This window comes from Lepisma saccharinum, chromosome 20 (assembly GCF_977018435.1).
Source record: "Lepisma saccharinum chromosome 20, izLepSacc3.1, whole genome shotgun sequence".
NCBI classification, from domain to species: Eukaryota; Metazoa; Arthropoda; class Insecta; order Zygentoma; family Lepismatidae; genus Lepisma; species Lepisma saccharinum.
The window spans coordinates 18,828,240-18,847,589 of NC_139248.1; the positions used below are offsets into that span (position 1 = coordinate 18,828,240).

Consider the following 19,350-nt stretch of genomic DNA (forward strand, 5'->3'; position numbering starts at 1 on the left):
TAAAGTTAATTTCATTGAATTCCTGTTCGTTGCCAAGAAAGACTGTGGGGTAACTTGTGTCTTTCCTCCCCCAGGAGAAAAGAGAGAGGGGGTGATATCTACCATTGTCGTTAGGTATACACATATTTAAGCGATAAACAGACTTAACAGTGTTTACAGCGCATGGGTAGCATTTGTAGTTACCCAGAATGACTTATTTCCACTATCTGCGCAGACTACCATAACAAATCTTCTTTTCGCGCTTCGGTTCCACGCGTTTCATGTAGTGGGCGTTACACTATTTGATTTATAGAAGCAGACAACAGAAGTTCTGTTGCCACGTTTCTCCGCGTCTCAGTGGGCGTTAAGCTTAGTCCGGCTGAAAAGCTGGAATTTTGGGACGAACGGAGAGATCTCTGTTCTCTTTCAGTGAAGCGGTCAGCTCATTGGTGAGGAGTGTCGAGTAGTTCTCTTACCGCCTTGATTATTGTTCTGATCTAGCAGAACCTTATAATATCTGGAATTACAGATAATGGCTTCTTCTTGTTGTCGAGAGTACAGAAATGTATTTTTCTATTCGTATTTTTGTTACCAGGCTGGGCATCGAACTCTGGAATTCCAGTGGTGAGATTGGAAGTTGAGCACTATTGTTTGCATGTAGAAAAGAAAAAACGTAACTCAAGATGTCTCACTGTCATGAATGGAGAATGACATTAGATAATAGTGGGACGGATCGGATGGTGAGGACGGCGTATGTGAAGTTAAGCTCTTAGTCGGGGTAGGCCATGAACCTGCCTATGAGTCTCCCTGCTCGAAGCTTTGGACGCCATCGTAGTGGCAGATTCCTCCACAATGTCTTCCTGATATGGAAAGTTCAAGCAAGTCTTCGTGTAGCACTCAAGGTGTAATTTAAGTTACTACACGAAGACTCAAATCTTTCCATATCTAGAAGATCCTGGAGGAATGCCTACGTCGACACGTCAACTTTCCTAGCAGGACTTCCCTGAATGTGCCTGGGCTTCCCACATAATATACAATAATCTAGTATCATGTCTTACGGGACGAAGATATATAACTTACTAAAGGAATAGATAACGTTGAGTAGAGAATATACAGTACGGGCAACTTGTATCAGAAATATGATAATCATAAATTATGTAATTCGGTACACAAAAAGTGAAAGTGTAGTACCTTTTATTGCTTCATATTGTACAATAATAAGTGAGTGACATCTATACATATCTACTGGAATCAATTCAAAGATAATTCTTCGCGACGCATTAAACCTCTTTCTATCCCAACACCCAGAATCACCTGCGACATCTGAAAGAGTCAGTATTTGCTATACTACAGAACAATTAAATATTAACTAGTATTTACACACAAAGTTAAGTTAGCATATTATTTCGTTTACGTTTCGGACGGACATCTAGAAACAAGAATCGTCATTGTTAATGTAAAAGTCTAGCCTTTATAGGAAGATCGAAGTTCATGACCAAAGAAACTTCCTTAAAGAACTACAGGAAAAGCAAAATAGGTTTTCTTATCAATCAACATGGTTCTTTCCTATATTTTTTCCTCGTTCTATTTCCACGGTCAAAGGGTCTGTCGTCACGACTTACGATTTGCAGATAAGACGCGGGGGGTCTACTTGTACGTACAATCCTGTATTTCTACATACTTAACATATGGTTGCCAACGGAGACCATCTCAGTTGTGGGAGAACTATGGAGCATATCGTCACATGAGAATCAGAGCAAGTAACTTAAAAATTCAGAGCAATTTTACTCCAAAATTGCTATTTTCGGTTTTCTTTAATCTATCTCCAATTTATTGACTACTTTTCAGAGTCAGGCATAGTCATAACAATACAATATTTCCTCTCTCCTGTAAATTGGAGTCACGTCTCTCTGGTTCTCACACGACGGTATAATCCAATACCACACGTATCTACATTTGCGCCTCGTCAAGGTAACGTCAGATATAGGCACCGGGTCAAGATAAGAACAGAAATAGGAAGAAATAGACATCTGGTCAAGTTAAGGACAGAGATAGGAAAAATAGGCATCTGGTCAAGTTAAGGACAGAGATATTAAGAAATAGGCATCTGGTCAAGTTAAGGACAGAGATAGGAAGAAATAGGCATCTGGTCAAGTCAAGGACAGAGATAGGAAGAAATAGGCATCTGGTCAAGTTAAGGACAGAGATAGGAAGAAATAGGCATCTGGTCAAGTTAAGGACAGAGATAGGAAGAAATAGGCATCTGGTCAAGTTAAGGACAGAGATAGGAAGAAATAGGCATCTGGTCAAGTTAAGGACAGAGATATTAAGAAATAGGCATCTGGTCAAGTTAAGGACAGAGATAGGAAGAAATAGGCATCTGGTCAAGTCAAGGACAGAGATAGGAAGAAATAGGCATCTGGTCAAGTCAAGGACAGAGATAGGAAGAAATAGGCATCTGGTCAAGTCAAGGACAGAGATAGGAAGAAATAGGCATCTGGTCAAGTTAAGGACAGAGATAGGAAGAAATAGGCATCTGGTCAAGTCAAGGACAGAGATAGGAAGAAATAGGCATCTGGTCAAGTTAAGGACAGAGATAGGAAGAAATAGGCATCTGGTCAAGTTAAGGACAGAGATAGGAAGAAATAGGCATCTGGTCAAGTTAAGGACAGAGATATTAAGAAATAGGCATCTGGTCAAGTTAAGGACAGAGATAGGAAGAAATAGGCATCTGGTCAAGTCAAGCACAGAGATAGGAAGAAATAGGCATCTGGTCAAGTCAAGGACAGAGATAGGAAGAAATAGGCATCTGGTCAAGGTAACAACAAAAATAGGAAGGAATCAAAGATTTAGCATTGCAGACAGGTGCCAATAAATACAATAGCATCTTATTATTTCGTTTTAAATGTAGGTTTACACAGATTGAGTAATTTAAACCACTAAAAATCTACTGGGTCGAATTATTCAAGTATACTGCCACATGCAATTTGTCATTTATGAAAAAAAGCATGCTTACATATTAATATCTAAATTTATAAAATGTTCTGCCATCTATTGGCAATCCCAGCCAGCAGGCTGTTATATTTAGCCCCCTAAATTGCTGAGAACATAAGAAACACATTACTTTCCTTACGATTAGTGCATGTTCATATTTTTCTCGACTTAAACACACTCTTACATGGGGGGGGGGGGGAGCTTAAAAGTAAAAGCCCTTAAGGCCCCATACTGAACTCTTAACTTGGAATCATGTATAGCGGGAAGTCGTTCATGTTCAGTCCTGAAACTGAAGTGTTAGATCTATAGAAGTTGAACTTACCTCCAAAACAGTTATAGCAATGCAGAAAATTCCTAGGGTCACGAAACACTGTCCGTAACTGTCTCGAACTATTGGCCAGCAGGGGTCAGTGTAGAGTTTGTCATTCTCTGAGAAGCAGGACACTGGCGGTTCTATTCTAGCCGTGGTCATCCAATCGGTGTAGTTGTTGGTTCCACAACACATAAACTGAAAGAATGACCTAGGATCAGGGCCCGCTTTGGCGAGGGGCAACTGGGACCACTAGCCCGAGGCGCCGTGCGTCAAGAACCCAAATGTACAATAATTGTAATTAAGATCTCGAATTTTTCCACACTTATTGAATCCATGTCCATATTATAGGCCCACGCTAACATCCAGGGGCGATTCTCTGAAGTTAGTATTGTTTTCAGTGGCTGGTGTACGTCGAACTCGAAATGCATTAAATTAAGGTTCATGCATTTTTCGTGCATCAATTCACACAGTTAAACGTGTAGTTTTGATTTCCTTGAAATGATCGTGTCTAGTGGCGGCGATTAGGAGGTGGGGCGAGAGGGGACGTTTGCCCCCTATTTTTTGCCACTTCTGTCCCCGTACTATGCTAAACCTTATCTACGACGAACAGTATACTTTTCTTGTCCCCCCCCAGTTTTGGCACCTTGCTCCCTTCGTTTTTGAACCCATTCGCCGCCACTGATCGTGTCTCAATTGATGCATTTTAGTGCATCACACTGCACAGCAATTGACAAAAGTACCCTTTCTACGTGTAGGCAATATAGACTAGGCGGTAATACATAGACTTGTAAATTATGTAAACATTTGGAGGAGCTTGACAGTGGATGTTCTAAAAATGAAAGAGAATTATCCAACATTTCAATTGTTGAAGAAGTATGAAAAGTACCTTGTACTCTGCTTTACAATTACAAACAATTTTCTTGTAAGTCCAAGAGTGTATTAAAAATTAACGTTTATCTCATTATTGCCACGCTCTTGCTGTCTATATTTCACTTTTTCCTAACAGATGGCGCCCGGAAAATAATGCTGTAAATATGATTGTTCTTATCTAGTTATGAACCTACACGACTTAAAAATGACATTTTATTACAAAATAGTAATAAATTCCTTTCAGTTTCTTTACATTTTCTACGTAAACTGTACGAACTACTTGCAAATGTACTTACGCATAGACAACACATGTAAGACTTATATAGTCTATAGCACATCACTGTGGACATTAAGAAAATATTTGTTAAGCTGTGGATGTCAAAGGGCAGTGCCTCATCACTCCTAATTTTCGAACTACATTATGACGTCACTTCCTATCCTGTATAAATTCGAACTGCGTGCTGAAATCTTGTCACAAAATCGTATCGTGTTTCTACAATTACTAGAAAATAATAATAGATAAGAAACACCAATTCTAGCACAACTGCTAATTTACCCTCATTGAAACCTCGCGATAAAGTTTCTCCAGCGAGGTAATTCCCATTTCCCGACCCGAATTAGTGTGCCGCGTGATAATTCCATGAAATCCAGTCAATGTATGTTGGATCTTAACTCATACCGGCCTCGGATATGAGGATTGTTGTAGAAGGGTGCATTTCGAAAATGATAGCTTGTTCCCTTTCAGGCTACTTCTAAACCTACATGTACTTATATAAGCGTTTATTATTTTGTTTTGTATCACTTCTAAACCTTTTTTTCTTAATTGTTTCTCTTGATGCGAGTGGGATCGTAAAAATAGAGAAAATAAACGACCGTTTCCTTTCGTCCTATTTGTAAACCTATGTGTGTGTGTGTATAACCGTATGTACTTTCTTTTGCATCGCCAGTGATTACATTTTTTGGTAAAACTATCAAAGCCGGGAATTGTCTGTAACTCGTTTATTCTGTAATTGTTGACATTCTTATTCTGCATTGCGAAAGATTGTTTAACAAGGGATTTCGCTTTTTTTAACGAAATTAGTATCTATTGTCGAAATATCGAGTAATTATTGTTCGTTCTTTTCTCGCTTCCTGAACACGCAAAATGGTGGGAAAATCTTGACTAGCGTTGTGTTTCAAACGGCAAAGCAGTGTTTCAACCTTCTTAACAGAAACATTCCCGCATAGCCTCGAAAACCATTCCCGCATAGCCCCAAAAATCATTCCCGCATAGCACCGAAAACCATCACGGTAAGGTTAAGTTAGGTTGCTTTAGGTTGGGCAATATAGTGAAAAAACTGTGTGTTTTGAAACACTTACCGGGGATTAAGTCATCAGATGATCGCAACATCCGGTTCAAGTACATGGATGGAAATGCAAGCAACAGCTCTCGTGCATCGGACGGACATTATTATAGAAAAATACATGATTTAGCGGCCAAATTTATTGGAAAATGCGAGAAAACACTTCTATGACCTTCCGAAATTACACAGAAACTCAATTCCGTAAGTACTTTCTCCTGTAAATTTGAAGAAATCCGATTCCCGGCTTTGATAGTTTTACCAATTTTTTTTCTTTTACCTGTTTGCATCTGTTCCCGTTCTTGATATGCGAGTGGGATCGTGAGAAAAGAGAGAGAGAGAGAGAGTGCAAGAAGAGGATCGTCGACACCCAGTGTCCGGGCAATGCACGCGCGTCCTCCACTTTTAATAAAAGTCAAAAAAATATGCGCTTACATAGGGTCGGGGAATGGGAATTATCTCGCTGGAGAAACTTTATCGCGAGGTTTCAATGAGGGTAAATTAGCAGTTGTGATAGAATTGGTGTTTCTTATCTACTAATAATTGTTATTAGATAAAATTATACTTGATGGAAAATATACTTACATAAGTCTGCAACTCGTCCCATAATTTTCTATCTAGTTTCCTCGACATGGAATTCTTCATTTCCTTGCGGTAGATGTCGCTATGCCGTATCTTGTATTCATAAGCAAGCGCAATGAACCCAGCTACCAATTGTAACATTATTGTTACGCTGAGCAAACCTACAAACTGGAAATAAATATAGTTTTAGCAACAGATGTATAACTCTGGACAGACTTAAAGAAAGTCTAAAAACTATTCTGGATCGTATAACCATCCACGAATAGCCCCAAAAACCATTCACGATAGCACCGAAAACCATCACGGTAAGGTTAAGTTAGGTTGCTTTAGGTTGGGCAATATAGTGAAAAAACTGTGTGTTTGGAAACACTTACCGGGGATTACGTCATCAGATGCTCGCAACATCCGGTTCAAGTACATGGTTGGAAATGCAAGCAATGTAATTGACGAGGGGTATCTACGTGGGTGTCCTTCAGTTTCATCATTTCATCTCTCACAGTCATCGTTCTGATTAACCAAATCGGAATAAAGGCGACGTTAAATAACAAAAATCAAACCAAATAATTTCAGATAGTGTAAAATTCAATAGCATATTTTCTTTCAAACGGGGAACTTGTATTATAGGCTGATCGGAACTGGTCCTACAATTTAAAGTGGTGTCTGAATTTTATTCTCTTTCACCGGGTATCGAACCCAAGACTTCTTGACCACGAGGGGACAGCGTTTTCATTATACCATCGGGAAGACATGCTAACCGGGACAGGACCTACAGTTTAATGTGGGATCCGAACCACTATGTGCATTCACCTGGTATCGAAAGACGAAAGATTGATCTCTTGATTTTCTTACCACTACTTCGTCGGGGAAGACAATATGTAATATCTACTACAAAAACATATAATTATCATCCCCCAGAAAATGAAGAGAGTCCCTTTTAAAATTGATGCGTTTTCTGTTCACATATGAATGGATGACCCCCTCCACAAAGAGAAAACTTTCAAAAGCACACTGTAATGTTAAAAAAAATGCCCCAGACGTAGCATGCAATAATCGCTCGTAACATACGAGTAGCGTATCCCGTGTTACACCCAAGTATCTACTGCACAACGCAGCTCGTGCCGTACAAGAAAGCAATTAAAATTAATAATTGAGTTTTAAGTGTCGTCCCACTCAATAATTGTGCACAAAAACGTCCATATGAATGACCACTCATGGCCATTTTTTCGCAATAAAAAGGCATTTAAAAGATAAAATCGAACGATATTCCACCAGAAGTTTGGGTTATAACATTAACGAATGCCATCAATTTTAAGATTCAGTAGAGTAAAATTTTAAATAGCGTATTTATACATATAATTCACTAAAACTTGTCGCACTTATCAAACCATATTTTAGTAGTTACTAAAGCTAATGTAAAATAATCATATTAAGTTAAGAATAACTTATTTATCACAAACTCAACTCAATTGTTTTAGAATTATAATTCCATTAACATAGCTGAATGGGCAATCGAATTGCTGCAGCTGTTTCACATTTAACTCATTAGATGGCAGTACAGTCTTAGAAAAAAATACCTGGGCCACGGGACGTAGAATTTCGTAACGTCTTAAAGCCTGTTGTTTATGCAACCCAAATAACAAGATATTCGCTTAAGTTTGCCTGGTGATTCTGAGTTCTCGGGAAGGATTGAGCTTTGATAGCATGAGTCACATGACTCGTGCCCCAGCCACAACAAACAGCTGGGTGCTACGATGCCTCCAGAAGAAAATTTCAGGAACTGGTTTCTTGACAAGAGCTACTCGTAAGGAAATACTATTCTTTCAAGTGATATTAGAGTCATTGTCAAGAAGGTTCGCTGAAATTATGGTTCTCATCACAGACCACATGCCACACGTTAATTGTTTAAGTCCAGTTCATGCACTGGACCTACAGATTAAAATGAGATCCGAACCAAATGCCTCTCTATTTGGTATTGAATTCGGAAGCCTTTCATTACATGGCGAAAACGTTACCACTACGACATCGGAGAGGCAATGGAACCCCTTGAGAAAGAGATAAGCGAAAATTGCTACGTGACAAACCATATTTGACCGTAAATTTTAAAAATAAGACAATATTTTGTACTGACAGTTTCGAACCGTGGGAGAGGCATATATTTTTTTGTACCATTGTCCATTTCACGAGTTTATAATTCTTCCTCACCGACACGAGTAACGCGAGTGGTAGAAGAAAAGCGAAGTAAAATAACTGAAACAGAAATAAAAGGAAAAAGCGAAATAAATTTTATTCATAATATTCTGCAGTCACTTGAGTTGCATTCACGGGATGCTACCTTTAAAGAAAGCCGTGGTCTCTTCCTTGTCTTTTTCGCTTCCTTTGTGCTCTTGCTTTCCCCTGTCACGATTGGTCTAAAACTAATTAATGCGACGTTAATTAAACAATCCAAACAACGAAACAATGCACAATCAACTGCACAAAACAACATTCCAAATGTTTTCGAATCGGAAAACAATTGAGATGCTGTAAAATGACTTAAGATGCAGTAATAAAGTGGGAATTCGGTACCGTATAGAATTAAATCGGTAGAGATGTTCGATTTGATTGGATGTTTGTTATTTAGATTTGCTATTCTTTCACTTTTGGCAAATAGCGACGATGAAGATGAGTGATGCTATGATGAAATTGATGAAGGGACACTTACCAAGGACACCCACGCCCAAGTCGAGATTCTAACCAGGGACCCATGGCATCGTAGCGCGCTGTGCTAACCACTCCTCCATGGAGTGGACATTATAGCATATTTTGTGTGCTCAATTGGGATCAATCAATGGAATGAATAGGCATATTATATGATTAATAAATTCATATCATAATACCACGTCATATTATTCGGCACGAAGTAACATCAGAGACATTCAATCTTGCATTTTTGCCTTTCAACTTATTCTTTGAATTCAGGTTAATCACAACAATAAGATAAATTATGAAGCAAATGATAGTGAATGTGGGATATTATTACGAATTACCTGACAGAAACAACATTAAGCAGGCTCGGTGGTCAAGCTCATTAAGTGATTGACATTCGATATCGTCGCCAAAGTTCCCGGGTTTGAGTACCGTCCTTGTCGGGGGTGTTTGACTATTTCGTCATCAATTTCATGTAATGGTCACTCGTCCTTATCGTCGCGATCATCGAACAGGGAATAAAAATTATAAAAATAAATACGATGGTTTTTGAGTTGGTGTTTTTTAAGTCCACTTTATGCACAGCAAGGCTAATCGGGACTGGACCTACAGTTTCAAGTGGGATCCGAACCACTTGTGCCTCCACCAGGTATCGAACCTGGGACCCCTTGATTACAAGGCGACGACGCTACCACTGCGCCATCGGGGAGGCCCTAATAAATACGATGGAAGAGTACTTATTTCATCTCTCACGAAATCTCCTACAAAACCGGAATACATGAAATACATGTATATTCATTCACATACATTTTCGATTTCTATATTTAACTAATCGAGACCGAGAACGGGAGAGCAATTTTCAATTCGACAAACCGAGAGACGGAGAAACTGTCAAGTCTCGTTTCTTCTTGGCACCTCCGTAATCGAGTTGTTCTGTTTGTCATTGGCTTTGTATTGGCAATTATTGTCATTATTCTTCCCCTGCAGGTAAACCATAACGATGAATTATGATGAAATGAAGCAGATAAAAGGGCAAGAACAAGAAAGTCATGCCTGTTCGGGACTCCAACCCAGAACCTTATGTAACGACATTTGAAATTCTGGAGAAGGCGTCCGTGTTTCGCTTGGTTTTCTCTTTCCTCTACTTCTCTTATATTATCATACATGTATAATAAAAATGGATCTGATACGATATGTTGCGATTCATAATTGTGCTGGTTAGATGCTACAGATGTGAACTCCAACCTGAAATATATTATTCCCTTTTGTTTCGTATCTGGTTGAACATGACATTTTCTTACACTGCGACAATTTCTTTCTTAGTTTTGGTTTGGTGCACAGATATGCTAATCTGGACTCGACCTTCAGTTTAAAGTGGGATACTAACCACTATGTGCATCCACCGTGTATCAAACCCGGGATCCACTGATTACAAGGCGATGACGTTATCACTACGCCATCGAGGAGGCTCCATGACAAAATTTTATTCACTTGATCTCTACCATAATTTATTTCAGCATTTACATTTTCGTTTTCTTCTTCTTTTTTATTTTGTTAACTACTCTTATACAACTCTTTTTGCGTCTTCGAATTTCTTCTTGTTTCAGGAAAAAATAATACATGCAGGCTGTATAAAAATCCCCCGTTCAAATAGATAAAACGTTCACTCTCGAGAACTAATTTACATGTTTATCACTAACGTAACCATTAGGAAGGAAACTATTGAAATGTTAACTGATATAACTGCAGATGAAACAATACTTACAGCCACTAACGAAATATCTATTCTTGTGTAGCCTCACAGACAACAAGTATATGGTGAGTCATTCACTCTTGCTGACTACGGGCGAAGGTCACTGAACTAAAGGGTGGTGGCAAGCAAGCAGGCTTCTGCTCTACCAAAGACGAGGTCACGTGTTCCAGTTATCAATGGCGTACGAAATAAGGAGGAACACAGCTATCTGACGTATGTTTTGGTCCCGTCATTGCATTTTATCGTCGTGGCCTTGAAGTTCCCTCAGGGCACTCCTACGTAAAGGCTTCTCAGCTAGAAGGATATCTTCCCCATTGAGTGGAGGAAAAGTGGGTGCGTATTGAGGTCCTTCAACTTTCGTATTCTTTTTCATTTCAGAACCCGTGCTGTATAAAAAAAGGTAAAGTGTTCCCCTGTGCATAGCACCACGCCATGAAGGCGTATAGGGGGTGTGGGGGTAACGCCCCACACTTTCTTGATCCGGTCGTGAGTGAGGGTGATGTGATCAGCATCACGCCCCTGACCGCCTTTACCCCCCAGGGCTGTATCGTCGACTTAATTCAATCTATCCGATGTAGGTTTTAGGTTCTGTTTCTGTTCGGTTATTTCACGTTGTCTTCCTGCTTATGTTATTCGCGACGAAGGTTCTGGATTCGATAATCTGGACAATAACGGGATTGTGTTGGTTGGTTGATTGGTGTCTTAAGCCCACTTTATGTCCTGTTAGGCTAATCGTGAATGGACCTATAGTTTAAAGGGGGATCCGAACCACTATGTTCCTCCACCGAGTATCGAACCCGGGATCCCTTAATTACAAGGCGCCCACGTTCCCACTGCGCCATCGGGGATTGTGTTCGAAACGAATGAATCAAATTTGAGTGATATGATATGCAACCATTGGAAGACTATTGAAAGAAAAGCTATGCGAACCTGCCAGTTTTTCTACTGCAGACAGGAAACCATAAACATGGAAGAGAAGCTTATATTCTATGAAACCTGACGCTATGTGCTCGAATACTGGCTAAATATAATCCATAGAGGCATAGCAACGTTAAACAACCTCTTATATGATACATATAGGTTTAAAATGGTCGAAATACAAAGATTGTGTGCGCCTCACTGATGGCGTAGTGGTAAGGCCTTGTAATCAAGGGGTCTGGGGTACGATACCAGGTGATCGCACATAGTGGTTCGGATCCCACTTTAAACTGTATGCACTTCAGATTAGTCTATCTGTGCCGGTGACTCAGTCGGTAACGCGTCTGACTACCATGCTATAGGCCCCGGGTTCGATTCCCGGCCGGTTCAAGCCCGGGAACTTTTCTAACGTTGGAAGCGGCCCCAGCGCCCACCCAGCGTCGAATGACATGGGTACCTGGGGGAAACCCTGGGGGTAAAGCCGGTCAGGGGCGTGATACTGATCACATCACTCCCACTCACGAACGAATCAAGAAAGTGTGGGGCGGCGTGATGCTGATCACATCACCCCCACTCACGAACGAATCAAGAAAGTGTGGGGCGTTACCCCCACACCCCCTATACGCCTTCATGCCGTAGCTCCAAGCACAGGTGAGAACTTTACCTTTCTTTTTTGCATAAAGTGGACTTACAACAAAATTTAAACTTGCGATAAAGATTATGATAAGGTATTAAAGAATTGGGTCTAACACATTTTTTTATTGTTTACCAATGACATTATTAACTAATATTCTTAATTTCAGTTTCAAGATGAAATCGGCTACGAAATAAAAGGAGTGGGTTCATATTTCTGTTACGAAATTCCACTTTTGTAGTAGACCTGTGCCACACTAAGTTGTGACAATAAACAAATCTGAGACACTTTCAAAGTATTAAATTGCTATCTACGTATTTGGGAAAAATCTTTCAATATAATACTTTTTTGGATGCGTCAAATCATAGTATTTAATTCCTGTTTTAGCAGCTTTAAGAAACCTGATTTTTTTTTGGGGGGGGGTTACAAATGCCCTTTCTGCTCCCGTCAAGTTACGCCTATGACAAACAGGAATTCAAAGTAAAAGACTGTCCCGACTAAATCGGGAGACACGTCTGATAGATTTACAATTGGGAAAATCATAATTAAGTGTGTAGTTGAAAACAACCTATTTTCATATATTGCATGCAGCTCTACTTTTTCTGCAATGTGGATCAAGAACTGGGGACGTGGAGAAGCACAACACTCCACGTAACCAATAGTCACGTGACCCTCTTTGCTTTCCTGTCATGTTGACCTAATCGTGAAACACATTTCTCGGTGTTAAGACAGGCAAAATCACCCAATCATCGAAGGGTGCAATATGTGTTGCCTACCCTCCTGCATTACTTGCTCCTATTAAAGCCTTATGGGGAAGAACTTTTTTCCATGACTGTACATGTTCACGATTTAAAGTGGAAGTTCTTTTATGTAAAAAATAGGCTTTAAAGGAGCTTTTTTTCCTTCCTGGAATCTTGCATTATTGTAATCACCTAACTTAACACAAAATTTTAATAGATGAAATTAAATATACAAATGTTTGTGTGTTAATGGCAAATCTCTTCAGTCAATGCTATTACAGTTTGATGCTTTCACTACGGATTGGCCATTTACGAGTAGACATCTTGAATAACGAATAATCTTCTTATAGCAGTGGTTGGTTCTCGGGAGAGAAATGTCCACACGACAACATCTTTGCAGCAGATGTGTAGAGGAGACTTTATTGTTTATAGCTTTAACGCTCAACAGGAAAATAAGGCTGATTTTGTCACAGACACTGTTATCTTTGTTTCGTAGATTTTGAAACAAAATACTCGTTCGAAATCTAGACTAAATTTGGAGCCGAATCTCCTCTTGAAAGTTTCAAGTGCACAACCAGACATCAAGAAACCGTGTCAGGCTATGCAGGCACGTCCTTCTCACTAGAAACTCTGAGGATTTACAAAAACAAACTCCAAAATTGTGCTTGTTCTTTACTTTTTTTTCAATAACTCTTGCAAAAATATATGAAAATTTGCTTGTTATGTACTCTTAGCATACATGTTTTTCACATTTTTATTTTTGTAACTAATCATAAAGTTTGTAAAACATAGGAACACTAAATAAAATAATAAACGTAGGATTCTAATTTTAATTGTTTACAAACATCTGTTTGCATACAGCCCGAATGCCATTTTGTTCTAGTGCAGATATACGTCTCCAACATATAAAAAACGCCCTAACAAGCATGCAGCCAAAAAAAAAATCCTCAAGACCCACTATTGGGAGATAACCTATGGTGGGGGTTCATTAGACGTTCACTTACGAATAAAGGGAACAATGAGAAAGGTGTTTGAGGACCACTGCTGTATAGGGTATATATTTTCTAGATTGAAACATGGTTGCAGTGAATGTATTGGTGACTGAGAATTGCTGTTGTTGAATGCACAATTGAATCTGCAATTTTTCAGTTCAGATAGGCTAATAGAGACTGGACCTACAGTTTAAATTATGAAGCGAAACACTTAGGCTTGCATCGATACTATAGAGTTGCTATGGAATTCTTACAATCCAGATGTATCCCTGATTGCACGATGTGCTTCGAACCCGGGACCTCTTCATTACAAGGCGACAGGGTTCACACCACACTATCGGGGATAAATTCCTCCTCAGAGTGAAATTCCTAGCAACAATAGACCAGAAACCGTGTCCGAATCCGTTAGGTTGTTGCGCTTATGTGCACCGCCAAAGTCAGAATCAAAAAAGCTCCCGAATATTTCAGTTGCCACATTTCCCGCCAGGTGTGTCGAACGTCGCCCACCGTGGTTTTTGGCTGAGGCGCGCAATACGAAAGCACAAGGTAGATGCCAACCGAACACCATAATGCCTCCACATATTTACTAATAGTAACATGTGATTTCTTCTTTTACAGTCTTTCTAAATACAGTGTTATCGACGAAATGTCCACGTAGCACTTAGTTTTGGTTCGTTCAATAAAGGTCGCCTCTGCTGAGCGTAGCACTAGGGTAAGTTGAAGCGTGCACTTGTATGGGAGAAGTGGAACGCGCTGCAACTCCCCCCATGCCGCTGATTCGGACGATAATGGGATGGGGATTCTGCGGGTGGAACAGGACAGAACAGCAGGTAGCAGCTGCCGATAGGGACACGGTAACAGTTATGGATAAGGAACTTTTAACATTAGCTTCTGCAGCGAAATAGAAGTTCACTCACCCACTGTAGCTTCGGCCTAAACTCAACAATCGCAGCGCAGCTTCCTAGCGCAGCGAACAGGAGCATCAGCCATCCATTGATAATGGTGATGACCAACGGCGAGAGTCTCTCGGACAAGACGATCTCGTGGTAGACTTCGAACTTCGCCAGGAAGTAGCTCCCGATTATCAGCAACACTATCCCAGTCGACTGAAAAGCAAAACAGAATAGCTCCGTTATTAGCAATTCTGTGCCATTCGACTGAAAACAAAATGAAGTGGCTATGTTTTCATCAGCAATGCTCTGTCAGTCGACTGAAAACAAAATAGAGTAGCTCTCATATCAGCAACAGTACGCCAGTCGACTGAAAACAAAAATGAAGTAGCTCTGTTGTTAGTAATATTACATCAGTCACCTGTCAATAAAACAGAGTAGATCTGTTATCAGTAGGGCCTGTGACTTTATGTTATAACATATTTTTCAATTGGCTTCGGATCTGTTATTGGGGTGAGATCTTTACATATCTGATGAAAATCAGCCGAAATAGACAAACTTGACAAAGCATATTTTGACATATTTCACCAATTTCGAGTTTTTACAACATATTTCTTCAATTTTGTTGTAATAAGACATACCTGTATAATTTCGTAATTCTCTCGCACATAATCGGTTATTTTATAATTTTTCTTCGTAGCTTTAGCACAACGGATAGTTCATATTGTCGATGGCAGGATATGGAAATTACGGAGGAAGAAAGGTGCCATTCTTTCTTAGTACAGAACAATAATACCCCACTTTTTTTATCCCGCCGACAATTGATAGCCATGCAAACATTATTGAGGCAAAATGTTCTCTCTCATTGTTGCACGGGAAGTAAAGAAGTTTCATTCTCATTTCTTTGCCTTTTTCGCTTTTCACAAATATCAGTCAAAAGTAAAAATAACATTCGGTATATTACAGCCCTACTCTACTCTATCGGGTATGGGACAAGTTCGAGAGTACTGTTGTGCATATTTTTGACTTTACTGGGAATATTTCTGCATTTTTCTGACATATTTGTAATTTTTCATGACATATTTTCCAATTTATATGACATAATTACATACATATTTTACAGTTTTATAGGACATAAAGTCCCAGGCCCTAGATATCAGCGATATCATTCACTCATAAACAACACAGGTTATAGAATGTATGAATAGATGACTGTAAAAAAGGTAAAGTGCTCCCCTGTGCATAGCACCACGTTATTAAGGCGTATAGGGGGTGGGTCTCACTGCAGAACATGGGCTGCTGTTTTCCTCTGAATACATGAACAAAATTTATATTTACACAAAGTACGTACCTTCTGCTTCGATTTTCCGGTGTTCCTTTTCGGATTACTATTATATTATTCAGCGTAAAAAATGTTTTTCCTGGTACTAAAAGCAACGCATTTGTCAATTCGTTCGCGTCCATATTCTTTAACAACTGTTGCCCTCATTTGTTTCGGGGTCTTCCTATCCGCACAACAGTTTGGCCACCTTGTGTTCCGACGTCATATTCTTTACAGACATTTTCATTTCTTTTGACGAGGAATGCCTACAAGGTTAGGTTAGGTCTGTTAGGTTAGGTTTCATTAGCATACATACATAACCAACATAGTCTTATGTGACAACGGAGGCACCCAGCATTAAATTAACAAGCTTTTTCACGTGTGCTCAAGTGTTGTGCGGTTTCGGGGTCTTCCTATCCGCACAACAGTTTGACCACTTTGTGTTCCGAAGTCATATTCTTTACAGACAGTTTCATTTCTTTTGACGAGGAATGCCTACAAGGTTAGGTTAGGTCTGTTAGGTTAGGTTTCATTAGCATAAATACATAACCAACATAGTCTTATGTGACAACGGAGGCACCCAGCATTAAATTATCAAGCTTTTTCACGTGTGCTCAAGTGTTGTGCGATAAGCTAGACCTTTCGCATAGACATACTATCGTCTGTCATTTCACAGCATTCAAGATGATTCCGTAAAAATGGTTTGGGACTGCACAGGTAGCCTTCCCTTCATTAAAATTTCGGTTATGTTTTGTTATAATACATTATTGATTTGGATTTCCTTACCCTTTTCTTTATTTTCATGCAGGAACGTGATAAACAATGTCGCTTTTTCGATTGTTTCTCCGCTATGCAAACCGTCTAGCATGGACATGTATTTTTCATTTTTTTTCAAATAAAAAAAAATTTCCGCACTTTACAACTTACTTTATTCGATTACTTACTTCAATACCTTTCCAAAAAATTAGGAACCACATTCCTTCTAAGCAGCCCATATTCTGCAGTCTTACCAGGGGGTGTGGCGATAACGCCCAACATTTTCTTGATCCGGTCGTGAGTGGGGGCGATGTGATCAGCATCACGCTCCTGACCGCCTTCCCCCCCCCCCAGGGTTTCCCCCAGGTACCCATGTTATTCGACGCTGGGTGGGCGCCGGGGCCACTTCCAACGTTAGAAAAGTTCCCGGATTTGAACAGGCCGGGGATCGAACCCGGGACCTTTACAAATGTTGAGATATTGAGAGAAAATGTGAGATCAAGGGAAAGAGAGGGAGATAGAGAATAAGCGACAGAGAAAGGATCGACATAGATAGAGGGAAGAGATGAGAGAGGGAGGTAGAATGGGGTATGAGAAGGAAAGAGGAAGACGCAAGACATAGAGCAAGAGAGAGGGAGGAAACGAGAGAGGGGAAGGGAAGTGAGAGAAATAGAAGAGAGAGAGAGATAGAGAGAGACAGGATGGGAGAAGAGCGAGAGGATATGAGAAAGTGAGCAAAAAGGAACAGATGGAGAGAGTAAGAGAAGATTGCACAGAACAGATATGAGGACTAAAAGTGGTAAACGTTGTAAGTGCCAAAAGCGAAAGTGTTGGGAAATCGCATCGTTCAGCACACCAACAGGCGCACACTAGTGACCTCTTTACACGCCCTTTGAACTACTTAGAAGGCTACCAGCCACATTTCACGTTTACCACATTATAAAGCATGGCACATTTCACAGTTTAACGTGGAAAACGGTGTTTGAATTATGGTGGCGCTTACAGCGTTAACCAATTTTAGTCTTCATATGATTGAAAATGAAAATAAGCCAGAGATAAAAATGCAGTGAAACAGCAATTGTAGAACCAGTTGTTGAATCCACATATCTCTTTATTGTAAATACCTTCCTTGAATTTTCCGCAACGCGTGATTCACCTTTACATAAATTATTTGCTGTCTAACTGAGACCATTGTTCCATGCATTGTTGAACCGCGTACCATAGTCCATAACACATGAGCAATTATACAACGATAAGAGAGAAAACAGAACAAGATTTCCTTTCTGACTCTACCAAACAAAACCTATCAAATTTATGAAAACTAATTTGCAAAACAAAATATAGTTATGTTTACGTAATTGCCTACGTATAACCACTCGTAACTCAATACGTGAGAACAACGTAGGGAAATAATATACGTGGTGCAAGCCATAGGGTCACAAGATATACATACGTATTATACATATCTAGCAAACAAAGCACATACCCCAAATAATAAGTTAAGAGCAATAAAAGAACGAGTTAATATAAGCATATTCCCCTGTAACTGCTCCAAACCAGCTTTAGGCTGTTGCTGCGAAACCCAACAATGCGACATATCTACAGTTGCCCTATCTACTGGACAGTTTTGCAAACGATCTAAAAAAACTAAATTCTATGCCTTGTCAGGGGGACCTTTCATTTCGTCATTTTCGTAGGTACAGGAAGACTGGAATAGTACATTGACATAGTTAATCCATGTATAAATATACAACAATTATTACTTAAATTTATACATTAGTCCTGTCCCGCCCTGTGGCAGTGTGGGCTAAGGTGTCAGGCTTCGAGCTTCGGGCTACGAAACGCGCGGTGATTAAGTCTCCTGGGGGAAGGGTAACTAGTTTTCTCCTGAGATTTCGTCCAGTGTGTAGGACTGCCATCGTGACGAAATTGGGGAGCGACGAATGAGTAGCGTAACCCGGTCATGGAAACCTACAACTATAACTGGAGGTTCGTCGTGCTGACCACACGTCACTGCCTGGGCTGCAAGATTTGCCATTACGCAGAGTGCAGAGCTACGGACAGACAAGCCAATCTACTGCACTTGCATTCGAGAAGTAACTGAGTGCGTATTGATACCCGTGTCGTTCTCTTTCGCGCAGTTTTAAGACGAACATGAATCCTGTTTATGTTTTCTTAGAAGCCCCATTATCTCGTTGGAAATCCTAAGATAAGAAGGATGTTTCACAGTGTGTTTTACGTTACGAAATCTCTCCAGCCCGAAAGCAAAAATTTAATTCGTACACTGCCCCTCCCCCTACGCGAGAGAAGGGGCTGTGGCTGTCTGAGAAGATTCTACGTTGCACGAAACATCCACCACAGACAACAGAATTACAAAACATAGTAGGGGAGATTTGAAAGTCGCTCTCCAATTCCACGCGGTAACCATTAGTTCCATTTTTAGAATATAGATGGCAATACTTTCAAAGATATATTATTTGAAGTGAATTTGGCTGTAATTAAACTGAATCCAAGAATGTGGAAAGCAGTTCAATAAATATTTGACGTTTATTATACTTTTTTCTTTCAACTGCAATAGCAACT

At 39.9% G+C, this 19,350-nt stretch overlaps 2 protein-coding genes across 2 annotated transcripts in view; one reads left to right on the forward strand and one right to left on the reverse strand.

The window, feature by feature from the left end:
- LOC146003372 (pyrokinin-1 receptor-like) overlaps positions 1-19,350 on the forward strand; it is a 75,134-nt gene that overhangs the window by 10,523 nt on the left and 45,261 nt on the right. The window lies entirely within an intron of this gene.
- On the reverse strand, positions 1,157-18,313 carry LOC146003540 (CD151 antigen-like). Its single transcript, XM_083141834.1, has 5 exons — positions 18,254-18,313; positions 14,718-14,906; positions 6,082-6,246; positions 3,296-3,481; positions 1,157-1,302 (listed from the first exon to the last, which is right to left on the reverse strand). The coding sequence occupies exons 1-5, from the start codon at positions 18,299-18,301 to the stop codon at positions 1,231-1,233; spliced, it is 660 nt and encodes a 219-aa protein (XP_082997960.1). The 5' UTR covers positions 18,302-18,313; the 3' UTR covers positions 1,157-1,230.

Coding starts and splice junctions, on each gene's coding strand:
- LOC146003540 (XM_083141834.1), bottom strand. CDS start 18,301: ATGCTTATATTAACTCGTTCTTTTATTGCTCTTAACTTATTATTTGGG. Junction 14,907..18,253: donor CTCTTAACTTATTATTTGGG/GTATGTGCTTTG, acceptor TTTGCTTTTCAG/TCGACTGGGATAGTGTTGCT. Junction 1,303..3,295: donor TTGCTATAACTGTTTTGGAG/GTAAGTTCAACT, acceptor TGACTCTTTCAG/ATGTCGCAGGTGATTCTGGG.